The sequence below is a fragment of the Mytilus galloprovincialis genome, chromosome 11, assembly GCF_965363235.1.
Source record: "Mytilus galloprovincialis chromosome 11, xbMytGall1.hap1.1, whole genome shotgun sequence".
Classification (NCBI taxonomy): Eukaryota; Metazoa; Mollusca; class Bivalvia; order Mytilida; family Mytilidae; genus Mytilus; species Mytilus galloprovincialis.
Window position 1 is genome coordinate 9,506,048 of NC_134848.1, and position 13,910 is coordinate 9,519,957.

The window sequence follows — 13,910 nt, forward strand, 5'->3', positions numbered from 1 at the left end:
GGGCCAAAAAGGGGTCTTACTGAACCTACTCCTTTATTCTATATTTCCAACAATGCATATATTGTTTTTATCCTGCAATTCAAACACACTTAAATGTTTAGTTGTTTAAAGTCAAATAATTTCCCTCTAATTTTTCATAGACATCACAGGCAATGGTTTAAACACATGAGCCTGAATAGGACCACAAAATTGATTGTAAAAAATTCACATTATCATTCTCTTAACATAGGAGCAGGATATAACACATGAGACTTTACTTGTACAGGTACAAATAAAGTAAAAATTAAGTGTTAACCTGTTATTTGTAAAACATTTGGCTGATTGTAGGATAAATATACAATATTAGGTCAATGTCAGAAAAATATAAACTTTTTTGTATGAGGGTGAGAAACTGGGGAAAGGCGAGGTTATAATGAGCCCTTCCCCAGTTTTTCACCGAGCAATCAGTTGATACTTTTTCTGACATTGACATAATATTGTTTTTATACTGCAACTTAAATAAATTAATTCATAGCAATTCAAATTGTAACACACATTTCAAACTTATTTTCATCCCTTAATAAACCCCTGACTGTGGAAAAAGTGTTCCATGATGAAATTGACATTGCACAAAATATAACTGTGTTTCTATACTCAGGAAATAAAGACAACTAGTTGCAGTATAAATACATTTATGCTGTTATAATAACACCTAAAATATTGACAATTGATTTACACAAATCTAAGAATAAAAGCGCTTGTCAATATGACAGAATCTTCGACACAAATATAATTTGGTTTACACAAACTCCTGAACAAATGAAAATATGCTATTGAGTATCCTCCAAAATAGTTCGTTCTTCAACTAGTGAAAGATCTGTTCTCGGCAAATGATTAGTCGAAATTTAATTATGACGTCAAAATGTTTTGTTTTCTTCTCAATTTTTCTATTGTGACGTCATGAAAAAAGGCGACCTTGCCTGATGACGTCGCATATAAAGAACACAAGTTTCTGAAAATCTTTGAAAAAGAATGATTAAAGTAATCAGAGAAACAGATTCCGACACTATAACTCGTGTATTACGATATTTTTCCACCCTCGACAGTTAAATTTAATTATTTAAAATGCTCGGCAAGCCTCGCGCTTTAAATAATAAAATTTAACTGTCTCGAGTGGAGAAATATCGTAATACACTTGTTGCAGTGTAGGAATCTATATTTCTTCAACTGTATCCATGTTTGAATGTTCACCATTTTCTAGGTTTGATTGTCCTAAATTTTCCATGCTTGCTCTTTTCTTTAAGGATTGTTTCCTTTTTGGTTTTGAGACCTGGAAAAAAGTTTTAATAATTTTTTTGGACTGACTGTACATACAACTTGCTTTAAATGAGATATCACTGAATTTAAAATTATGTTATGGATGATTGTACTCACAGTAAGTCTAATATAAGATACAACATGTCAGAACTGAGTTTAGAATTATTTTTTGGACTGACTGCACTCACAGCTTGTTTTATATAAGACAAAACAGGTCATCACTGACTTTAAAATTATTTTTAAAAATGACTGCACTCACAGCTTGTCATTTATAAGGTACAATATGTCACAACTGAGTTTTTAATCATTTCCTAGACTACGTGTACTCACAGCTTGTCTTTTATAAGATACAATATGTCACAACTAAGTTTTAAAAAATCATTTTGTGGGCTGTGTGTATTCACAGTAAGTCTGATTTAACCCTTTCCTCCATGGATTTTTTTTTTTAATATACTTGATTCGCATAAAAAAAAATTTCAGTTAAAAAAAATCATCAGTTTTAAAGTGTTAATGCATTGTGAAAACCAATATTTCATCAATGAAATTCACGTCAGATAATTCTCATGAATCTCCTTTTCATATTGGATACAATTTTTTTTAAGTCTGATGCAGACATTTTGTAGTCAAAGCATTTCAACTGAGGTACTACACAGGCGTCAAAAGGTGTCATTATGGAGTAAAGGGGGTGGCGTCAAAAGGCGTCATTATGGAGGAAAGGGATAAGATAAAACATGTCCCACTGAGTTTTAAATCATTTTGAGTACTACAGTAAACCTTATATTAGATACAACATGTAACTAGTGAGTTATAAATTAAATTCTAGAAAATTAAGATACAAAGCCATCACTGAGTTTAAATCAATTAGAAGATGGAGTGTACTCAAAGCTCATCTTATAAAAGACAACACATTTCACAATTGAGTTTTAAATTAGTTTGTGGATTGAACTTACTCACAGTAAGTCTTATATAAGATATACCATGTTACAACTAATATTTAAATCAATTTGTGGATGGAGTGTACTCAAAACTTATATTATAAAAGCCAATAAATGTCCCAAATGAGTTTAAAATCAATTAGAGGATGGAGTGTACTCAAAACTTACATTATAAAAGACAATAAATTTCACAACTGAGTTTTAAATATTTTAATATTTTTTTCAAAATTTATCTATATTTAAAAAAATTTTTTATGGATAACTTTTAATTTTCATAAATTAAGTTGTAGTTTTAACAGTGTCTGTTCTTTTGAAACATTGACACATAGATTTTTTAAAAAAAAATTTTTTATATATACATGTACTTGTATCATTTTTTTTATGCATTGTAAAGTACTTATAGTAAATAATTATTATGATGAGTGCTATATAAACACTGTAAATATTTATATAAGATAAAACATGTCAAAAATGAGTTTTAAATTCTTTTTGCCATTAGTGAGTTTGAGATGATATTTTTGACTGATTGTACTTACAGCAAGTCTTATATCAAATAAAGTATGTCTCAACTGAGTTTGAAACCAATTTGTGTACTGACAGTACTTACAGCTTGTCTTATAGAAGACAGACCATGGCATAACTGAGTTTGAAACCAATGTGTGTACTGACAGTACTTACAGCTTGTCTTATAGAAGACAGACCATGGCATTACTGAGTTTTAAATCAATTGGTGTGCTGACAGTACTTACTGCTTGTCTTATAGAAGACAGACCATGGCATAACTGAGTTTTAAATCAATTGGTGTACTGACAGTACTTACAGCTTGTCTTATAGAAGACAGACCATGGCATAACTGAGTTTTAAATCAATTTGTGTACTGACAGTACTTACAGCTTGTTTTATAGAAACAGACCATGGCATAACTGAGTTTTAAATCAATTTGTGTACTGACAGTACTTACAGTTTGTCTTATAGAAGACAGACCATGGCATAACTGAGTTTTAAATCAATTTGTGTACCAACAGTACTTACAGCTTGTCTTATAGAAGACAGACCATGGCATAACTGAGTTTTAAATCAATTTGTGTACTGACAGTACTTACAGCTTGTCTTATAGAAGACAGACCATGGCATAACTGAGTTTTAAATCAATTTGAGTACTGACAGTACTTACAGCTTGTCTTATAGAAGACACACCATGACATAACTGAGTTTTAAATCAATTTGTGTACTGACAGTACTTACAGCTTGTCTTATAGAAGACAGACCATGGCATAACTGAGTTTAAAATCAATTTGTGTACTGACAGTACTTACAGCTTGTCTTATAGAAGACAGACCATGGCATAACTGAGTTTTAAATCAATTTGTGTACTGACAGTACTTACAGCTTGTCTTATAGAAGACAGACCATGGCATAACTGAGTTTGAAACTAATTTGAGTACTGACAGTACTTACAGCTTGTCTTATATAAGACAGAACATGGCATAACTGAGTTTAAAATCAATTTGTGTACTGACAGTACTTACAGCTTGTCTTATATAAGACAAAACATGGCATAACTGAGTTTTAAATCAATTTATTAAATGATTGTACTTACAGATCGCCTATATATTCTCAGTGCTTCTTCTCTTTCATTTGGTTCTATTTTCTTGTCATCTAAAATCTCTAACCTAGGCAACTGGCTTATAACATAATATCTAAAAATAAAATACAGGTCTGTTATTAAAAAACTAACAAGAATGTGTCCAAAGTACACGGATGCCCCACTCAATCATTTTCCATGTTCCATGGACCGTGAAATAGGGTAAAAATCTAATTTGGCATTAAAATTAGAAAGATCATATCATAGGGCACATGTATACTAAGTTTCAAGTTGATTGGACTTCAACTTCATCAAAAACTACCTTGACCAAAAACTTTAACCTGAAGCCAAAAACTTTAACCTGAAATTTGCACTATCATTTTCTATGTTCAGTGAACCGTAAAATTGGGGTCAAAACTCTAATTTGGCATTTAAATTAGAAAGATCATATCATAGGGCACATGTATACTAAGTTTCAAGTTGATTGGACTTCAACTTCATCAAAAACTACCTTGACCAAAAACTTTAACCTGAAGCCAAAAACTTTAACCTGAAATTTGCACTATCATTTTCTATGTTCAGTGAACCGTAAAATTGGGGTCAAAACTCTAATTTGGCATTTAAATTAGAAAGATCATATCATAGGGCACATGTATACTAAGTTTCAAGTTGATTGGACTTCAACTTCATCAAAAACTACCTTGACCAAAAACTTTAACCTGAAGCCAAAAACTTTAACCTGAAATTTGCACTATCATTTTCTATGTTCAGTGAACCGTAAAATTGGGGTCAAAACTCTAATTTGGCATTTAAATTAGAAAGATCATATCATAGGGCACATGTATACTAAGTTTCAAGTTGATTGGACTTCAACTTCATCAAAAACTACCTTGACCAAAAACTTTAACCTGAAGCCAAAAACTTTAACCTGAAATTTGCACTATCATTTTCTATGTTCAGTGAACCGTAAAATTGGGGTCAAAACTCTAATTTGGCATTTAAATTAGAAAGATCATATCATAGGGCACATGTATACTAAGTTTCAAGTTGATTGGACTTCAACTTCATCAAAAACTACCTTGACCAAAAACTTTAACCTGAAGCCAAAAACTTTAACCTGAAATTTGCACTATCATTTTCTATGTTCAGTGAACCGTAAAATTGGGGTCAAAACTCTTATTTGGCATTTAAATTAGAAAGATCATATCATAGGGCACATGTATACTAAGTTTCAAGTTAATTGGACTTCAACTTCATCAAAAACTACCTTGACCAAAAACTTTAACCTGAAATTTGCACTATCATTTTCTATGTTCAGTGAACCGTAAAATTGGGGTCAAAACTATAATTTGGCATTTAAATTAGAAAGATCATATCATAGGGCACATGTATACTAAGTTTCAAGTTGATTGGACTTCAACTTCATCAAAAACTACCTTGACCAAAAACTTTAACCTGAAGCGGGACAGACGGACGGACGGACGAACGGACGAACGAACAGACGGACGAACGAACAGACGGACGAACGGACGCACAGACCAGAAAACATAATGCCCCTCTACTATCGTAGGTGGGGCATAAAAAATAGAACATAAATTTTGCAGTCTTGTTTAATTAGGTTTCGAAACTACAACCAAAATCTCTAAAGATTCTCCTTGGCCTTTTATAAAAGAGCGACGAAAGATACCAAAGGGACAGTCAAACTCATAAATCTAAAACAAACTGACAATGCCATCTTATTATCCCTACTCAAATGGAGGAATTATCCTCATCACTTTATTCAGTATCAAACTTATAACCTATGTTTTGTTGATTGGGAAACTAATCCTCCTGTTCTTTGTATATATGCATTATTACAGCAAACAAAAAGTATAAAAATATATAATAAAAAAAGTGCCAAGAATTTAAACTAAAAACTTTGTATGTTTTTATATATGAAGATTTATATATATAGGAGAACAATATCTGTAAGCTTTTATTTAAATTTGTAAACTGTAGAAGCAGTATCTGTTAGTGCTGGTAGTAAATTCAGTTGGATTATAGTAAATGAAAAGAAAAAAAAAGTGTATCTTTTCTAACTGAAATTTGTTCATATGTGGTTTTTGCAGGTTTTACTATCAAATTGTATAAAAAAGCAGATCGAATTACTATAACCTGATGAACATTTTTGTAAAGCATTAATACTCTTGCGCATTAACATACTACATAAACCTCCAGATGGTCCTTGTCAAAAAACATATTGATGCATTGAAGACCCATTTGTGGCCTTGGGCTGTTTATGCTCTTTGGTTTGGTACGTTATTGTCTCTTTGACACATTCCTCATTCTCTGTTCTTTTCCTTATAATGGGAGATAACTCTATTTTTTTCTTACCTATAATCTATAAATTGTTGATATGTTCCACCATTAAAATAGCTAGGTGCTGCCTCATTATTCATCATGGATAAAATCTTCATTTTTGGACAGTTTTTACTGAGAGTTGATATAAATGTACCTGTAAATATAATCAATATAATGAGGGTAGTAATGGGGTATCCAACACATACCTGTAGCCAGGGGGGTTTGTACAAACCGTCCTTGAAAACAAAATAGCACTGTTAAAGTCAACATTGTGTTTGAATTGTGACTGTTAAAATTGAATTTGTGAGCCCCCCCCCCAAAAAAAAAAAAAAACAACTTGAAAATTCCTGGTTACGGGCCTGCAACATGATGAATGTAATGACTATGTAATATGGGCTATTGTTGAAGGCTGTACAGTGACCTATAATTGTTGATTTCTGTGTCATTTTGGTCTCTTGTGGAGAGTATTCTCATTGGCAATCATACCACATTTTTTGGTTTATAGTAAATATTTGTTAAATCAATGTCAGTATTTAATTTTTTACTCCATTTGAAGCTAACAGTAGTAACAACATCAAATTGATGAATAATAACTAAAATTCAGGGCCTTGTTCGAAACTAAAGGTAGTGAAAAAAGGATGTATGACACTTGAGGATAAAGGGCATTCCTATCCTCAAATGATTAGTAAAGTGATCTTGTTCATAAAGTTCCATATTCTTAAGCTTCCAAATTCAGAGGGATATCCTGTAAATGATGAATAAGTCAAAGCCTACTTCATAAATTATGACAATAAACTAAATATGTGAACATAAATATTGGTTTTCCCTTATGAAATATTTCACATTTTTGCCATGACTATCCTTTTATAGCTTCTAAAGGGTATGAGTATTATTCAATATTGAAGGCTGTACAGAGAACTAAAAGTAAAAGTTGACCTCAAACAATTTGTCTACCATATTCTTCACAGGTCTTTTTGAAAATTGTGTGTAACTCTAAAACTTATCTTATTGAGGAATACTATCATATTCATAGATATTTAATTTTATGGTTTTTCTATGGTCTGCATACAGCTCTTTAGAAACTTTGTAATTCCTTGAAAATTTAAATGTGTGGTTTACATGTACTTATGCTATATATGTAAACAAGTATCTCACAATTAATACTGTCAATGAAACCAATGTACTAAATATATACAGGAACAACTTTTGTGTGATAATAAATATAAACTTACCTAGATTAGATATTCTGTTATGGTTGACCCATAATGTATGAAGGCAAGACATCTTGGGTAGTTTGACCTGTGAATTGATTCCATTATGATCTAAAATAAGTGTGGTCAAGTTTGGAAAATCTATCAGGAAGCGTAAATCTGTACTGAAGGTCAAGGATTATAATACAACCAGAAACAAAAGACCTAGTGAGCATTATTGAGGGTCTGGATGGGGGGTCTGTTATTCTGTAAACATTTAATTTTCACCCCTTTTTCTCTAATTTTCAAAAAAATAACCCCTTTTTTCTCTAATCTTCAAAAAAATAACCCCTTTTTTCTCTAATGTTCAAAAAATTAGACCACGCATTTCTCTAATCTTCATTTTTTTTTACCGTTATTCTCTAATCGTCATTTTTAAAGGGCATTATTCTTTAATCATTTAACCCCATCCAAACCCTCATTATTGGAAATTAGCAAAACCTAGATGTAACACTTCTTTTCGATTAAGACATTTTTCACAGCATATTATTAATGATTTTTATATCCTACCAGTTGAAGTTATTCCCTCAAAAACGGTGGAAGCTTTTGAAGTGTACCAAAATATGGTGGGGTAAAATAAATAGGATCCTTCCATATGAGCCCCACAATGTTCTGGTTATTATAAGTAAATTCATTATACAAGAGATAAACAACTCATGTTGACCTGTAAATTATATAGTGGCCAGCCCATTCAATCCATCTTAAATTTTTACTGCAGACTCTCATGTATATTGTCCAAAAAGATTGGCATTTTTGGAAAATTATTAGCTGAAAGAAGACAAAATTTGAAATATCTTTGTTAACATGGTAAAAATGTATGAATTCTCTTTATAAAGTCAGATTTTGGTTTTAAAAAATGGAAGGTAACTCATGACATCAAGTATTCTGACTTCAATCATTCAGAAAATTCTGATTTGTTTATGTCTTCGGGACTTAAGATTTTGTTTGTTTTTGACCAATGCTTTGGTTTTATCAGGTTCACAACGGATACAATTTGATATGACGGTGCTTTAGAACATGTTTGGTTTATACAGGTTTTCGGTTTATGCAGGATTTGGTTCAGCCAGGTTTCACTGTAGTTATTTTAAGTATGTAGTAAAAGGATATGAGATCTTGTTGTGTGTCAGATCAAGTTCTTCTATATCAGATCCTTGTTTTATCAACTGTACTGGTATCTCTGTTAGACTCTGAAAAAATAGTAAATATATTAGCATATAGAAATGACCTTATGATACAGGAATTTCTTATAAATACTTGAAAAATTACACTATTTTACTATTGCTAATCATAAAGGGATGAAGTCCCGTTTTACGGTGGAATTTTTTTTTTTTTTAAATGCCTAACAACAGAACCATTGCAAAATTAATTTGTTAAAATATTCCATTTCTTTTTGGAAGTTAAATTATGTTTGAATTAAAATAATCAATTCATACAGACTTCGTCCCCTTTCGCAGGTAATGCCTGCCTCCTATTAGAATTTGTTGTCAGATTAAAATTGATTTCACACAAAAATGTCTAAAACTTTTTTGCTATTTGAAGAATTTGGTCTTGATGAAAAATATTTGTTAAATTTATTCTCAACTTTTTCAGCTGGATGTAAAAACTGTTTTTCTCTTCTTTTTTTTTTTTTAACTTTAATGTGATTCAATAAGTCATGACTCAGAATAATCGTTTTTTAGCGGTTGAATAAAAATGTTGTGTTTCCTTGTATAAGAAATTAATGTGGATTCATATCACTTTTTCGTGGATTGAGGAAAACTGACACTTTCGTGGATATTTAATTTCATGGTTTTGCCAATGGCAATGGAAAATTTACAATTCGTTGAACATTAAAATTAGTGGTTTATCTGTACCTTTGAAATTCAGCTTAAACCTTTGTTCTTAAAACCTTGTGTACACAACAATGACATATTTCAAGTCAATAATAGCAATATAAAGAAATATCCAGAAAAATTGATGAACATACAAATGTATAAGGGAATTATAAACAAGCTCGTGTTGTCATCTTCTGTGTCATTTGGTCTCTGTTGGAGAATTGTCACATTGGCAATCATACTACCTCTATTTTTTATATCTTGACTGCTAACCATCTAAAAACATACCTGGTATGCTAAACTGGTTCTTTTTTCTGACATCTTCATTTTATTCAATCCATATGTTCATTCATCACAAAGATCAGAAACATTTTCAATTTTCATCTGAAATAAATTAGGGTAAATGATTGTAGAATATAAAACAGACATCATGGACATTGCTATTAGGGGGCAGGACCTGTATTGTATAGGGTGTTTTTAAGCTCGGGATTTTGGGATTGATCCTTTTGAGATCCTGGAATTCTTTTTTATAAATTTTGGGATGTCGGGATCTAAATTTCTGTAAATTCAGGACCTAAGGATTTCATGTTTTTAAGCCCGAGATTTCAGGATCCGGACCCCTCCGTACCCCCTCATATTATGAATTAAACATGATTTTGATTTTCCAGTTTTTAGTTTTAAATGCCGGATTTTGAGATGGCTATTTAAACTCTTCAGCATTTTTTATGATTTTACCAAAAATGCAAATTACAGGATATTAAAAACATGGTACATGTACATTGTAATAATCTGAATTTTTTTTGTTTGCATCTAGCTGTGACCTGATAGTGTATGGATTTTTGAAAATTATAATCAATTCATAAGAATACTTGTATTAAAAGTCAAATTGTATGTTTTTTTCTAAATTTTAATTTAAAATGAAACCGTGACCATTATTTGAAAATTGCAGATATTTTGAAACATAAAATGCAGGATATAAGTGAAAGTAAATATTTGTGCATACATGTACATATGCATAGCAATAGATCAAAACAATTTTTTATGCATTGATAGTTCTATTATATAATATCAGTCTTCACACTTAACTCCAAGTCCTACGGCAGTGGCTTATAAAATTCTTCTCTACAAGCCAACAGTATCCAACTAAAATTATCAAAAGATTGAGCATCTGGCTTGTGGACTCAAAAGTTAAGTGTGAAGGCTGATATATATTATCTATTCATAAGTTTTATAAGAAAGCTAGTTATCTTAAAACAGATTTCATATTAAAAGCAGGAAGGAATCAATGTTTAAATCAATGGCCGATAATATTAATGATTAAATGCTGGGATCATTTGAATACCTTCTTTTTTTTCTGAACAACAATAAGTTATTCAATATTAATGTCCCTAACATGCCTAAGGAGGCTCGAGGGTACAAAAATTTCAGCAAAATTTTTAAACGTTTCTTAAGTTTAAGTGATTTCTCTAATTTTGATTTTTTTTATTCTGATATTAATAGATATAGGAAGATGTGGTGTGAGTGCCAATGAGACAACTCTCCAGCCAAATAACAATTTATAAAAGTAAACCATTATACATGTAGGTAAATGTACGGCCTTCACCACGGAGCCTTGGCTCACACCGAACAAAAAGCTATAAAGGGTCCCAAAATTACTAGTGTAAAACCATTCAAACGGGAAAACCAACGGTCTAATCTATATAAAAAACGAGAAAAGAGACACACGTATAAATTACATAAACAAACAACAACTACTGTATCAGATTCCTGACTTAGGACAGGTGCAAACATTTGCAGCGGGATTAAACGTTTTAATGGTACCAAACCTTCTCCCTTTTTCTGAAACAATAGCATAACATCACAACATAGAAAACCACACGATAAAATATCAATTGGAAGGCTTAACTCAATCAAAAAACGTAAATCAACACACTATGAACGAATAAATTTGATCTGTGATACCTGAATGCAAATGTACAGTTAATAAAATATTAGGGACATACATTCAGGGCCAAAAAGCAAACAAACAAGTCCAAACAAAGCCATGGAAAGACACCACTGTGAAATATTTAACCCATCGAAAATAATCACTATTGAAAAAAAACGGTTTTACAAATATCTCTAGGTAAATGAAAAATAATTTTGTCGTTTTAGGTACAAAATGTATACTACTTATGTGTATAAAATTCTTCCAATAATTAGGAGTTCCATGAATACCAAGAAAGTTCTGTCATATAAATACACAATTCAACACTAGCAAAATGACAAGAAACAAATTGGGGTGAATATCAACAATAAAACTAAACAATTAGAACTAGCTAAAACTTCCCTGTACAGATTTAAGGACTCTTAAGCTTGATGTTCATACAAATGTAGTACGAAGAAGTGAAAATTAGTAGATATTCCAAATAATCAAAGCTAGTATAAAGACAAGATCCATATTAATATAAATAACAAAAAAACATATAAAAAAGTATCAACAGGTCGAAATTAACAGGACAATACGATTTGAGAGTACTCACAGTTACTGACAGCTACATTTTTTTGTAGTTACATTTAAAAGCCAAAAACAATTAATAATAAAAAATCATGCACCAGAGACTAACTCTATTTGAGGGTAGTAATGCCCTTTTACAGTCAGGCCTCAAACAGCCATTTTCCAGTACCGTTCGCGTCAAATTCATTAAAATTTTACCGTGATTTGTCAAAATATCCTTATAGTGATTCAGTCAGATGTCTCAAATAATTATCGTTACCGTTATTTTTGGAAAAAAAAATAACGTGATTCGTCAAAATCATTAGATATTTTTATCGTCTAAAAGAAAAGGCATATTTTATCGTCATGCACCAGAAATAACTGTAAACGTCATTTGGGAAGAATTTTTACCGTTATTCGTCATGAAGGTATCCCCATTACCACCCTCCTATATCTCCCATAAGTTCAACAGAAATAAAAGTACCTTAAACAGGCTATTATTTGAACTTGGAATTATTTTTAATTATGGAATTTACATAATTTCTTGTGTTGGAAATTTTTTTATAAATTCAATGTTTATTTTGTATTATTATGTTTTGAGCGGAGCAAAACACTTTCCACACAGTGTATTTTGTAAAGATAGTGTTGTGTGCTGCACAATACATTCTATTGAAAATGTGCTAACTTCATTGTAATAGAAAGTGTTGTGCGTGGCACAGAACATTATAATACAGAATAAACATAGAATTCATTAAAAATTTCTAACACAAGAAATAATGCAAATTCTGTTCAAATAATAGCCTGTTCTTAATCATGTTAATAAAATTGCAGCTTTTATTGGGACAATATTTATGTATCATGAAAAATACAAGGATACACTCGCCGCGAAAGAGTTAAAAGGCAGATTCCCAGATTGTGAGCTTACATAAACCCCATTTTGACATATCCATAAAATACTGCATCAATGATTGCCACACTAATAAACTTTATTTTCAGGCCAATTTCAGGGGAGACCTGAATATTTTACTAGATAAAGCTACCCTCTTTACATAATGTAATAAATCGAATTGCATAATTAATAATACATTCATGCATGTTTATTTCGTTGGTGTGTAATTAGTTATCTAATTATTGTACATGCATGACATGTGTAACATTTCCAAAAAAAATTACTATTACTCCAAATTCTAATAAAGGTATTAAACGATTATATGTATCTTATAAATAATAATATAATTATCTTATTTTTAACTATTTCAGTGATAATTTGATTCTTTTTACACTTGTTTTATAAAAGTTTACTATTCATGCTATTACATGTATACGTGTATTATTGTAAATTTTAAAATCATTTATTTCAATTTGTTTAGAATGAATCATCAAAATAACTAGTTAAATATATCACAGGCATTGGCAAATAAGTCATTACTAATATACTATACAAATATGGTATTTTTTTGGTTATTTCAGATATTTTTTTCAGAGCCGGCGAAATAGCTACTTTACAAATTACAAGTACAGCATTTATTATTGCTGTAATTCAAACCTTTCAGTCAGTTTAAGTCTGGAGCTGGCATGTCAGTTAACTGCTAGTAGTCTGTTGTTTTTTATGTATTATTGTCATTTTGTTTATTTTCTTTGGTTACATCTTCTGACATCAGACTCGGATTTCTCTTGAACTGAATTTTAATGTGCGTATTGTTATGCGTTTACTTTACTACATTGGTTAGAGGTATAGGGGGAGGGTTGAGATCTCACAAACATGTTTAACCCCGCCGCATTTTTGCGCCTGTCCCAAGTCAGGAGCCTCTGGCCTTTGTTAGTCTTGTATTATTTTAATTTTAGTTTCTTGTGTACAATTTGGAAATTAGTATGGCGTTCATTATCACTGGACTAGTAAATATTTGTTCAGGGGCCAGCTGAAGGACGCCTCCGGGTGCGGGAATTTCTCGCTACATTGAAGACCTGTTGGTGACCCTCTGCTGTTGTTTTTTATTTGGTCGGGTTGTTGTCTCTTTGACACATTCCCCATTTCCATTCTCAATTTTATACTCTATATATATCTAGCGCTATTTCTAAAGCTTCTAATTATCAAATAATTTACGTACTTAAGGTATTAATTGTTGCGTAAACAATATTTAAATTGAATTACTGTGTCAATCAACTTAATTTCAATGATTGTCTTTCAAGTTGATAGATCGAGCTGTCTACCAT

The 13,910-nt window shown here is 31.1% G+C and overlaps 1 protein-coding gene across 2 annotated transcripts; it reads right to left on the reverse strand.

Moving 5' to 3' along the window:
- Nucleotides 1-727: 727 nt before the first annotated feature.
- On the reverse strand, nt 728-13,910 carry LOC143051612 (leucine-rich melanocyte differentiation-associated protein-like). 2 transcript variants are annotated; one of them, XM_076224509.1, is made up of 8 exons: nt 13,805-13,910; nt 9,509-9,604; nt 8,513-8,593; nt 7,389-7,527; nt 6,190-6,310; nt 3,832-3,931; nt 1,198-1,309; nt 728-835 (listed from the first exon to the last, which is right to left on the reverse strand). In XM_076224509.1, exons 2-8 carry the CDS (start codon nt 9,545-9,547, stop codon nt 810-812), a joined length of 618 nt encoding a protein of 205 aa, XP_076080624.1. In that variant the 5' UTR covers nt 9,548-9,604; nt 13,805-13,910; the 3' UTR covers nt 728-809. The 2 variants fall into 2 exon arrangements, with proteins under 2 accessions (XP_076080624.1, XP_076080625.1); XM_076224510.1 differs by having other exon boundaries at nt 13,849-13,867.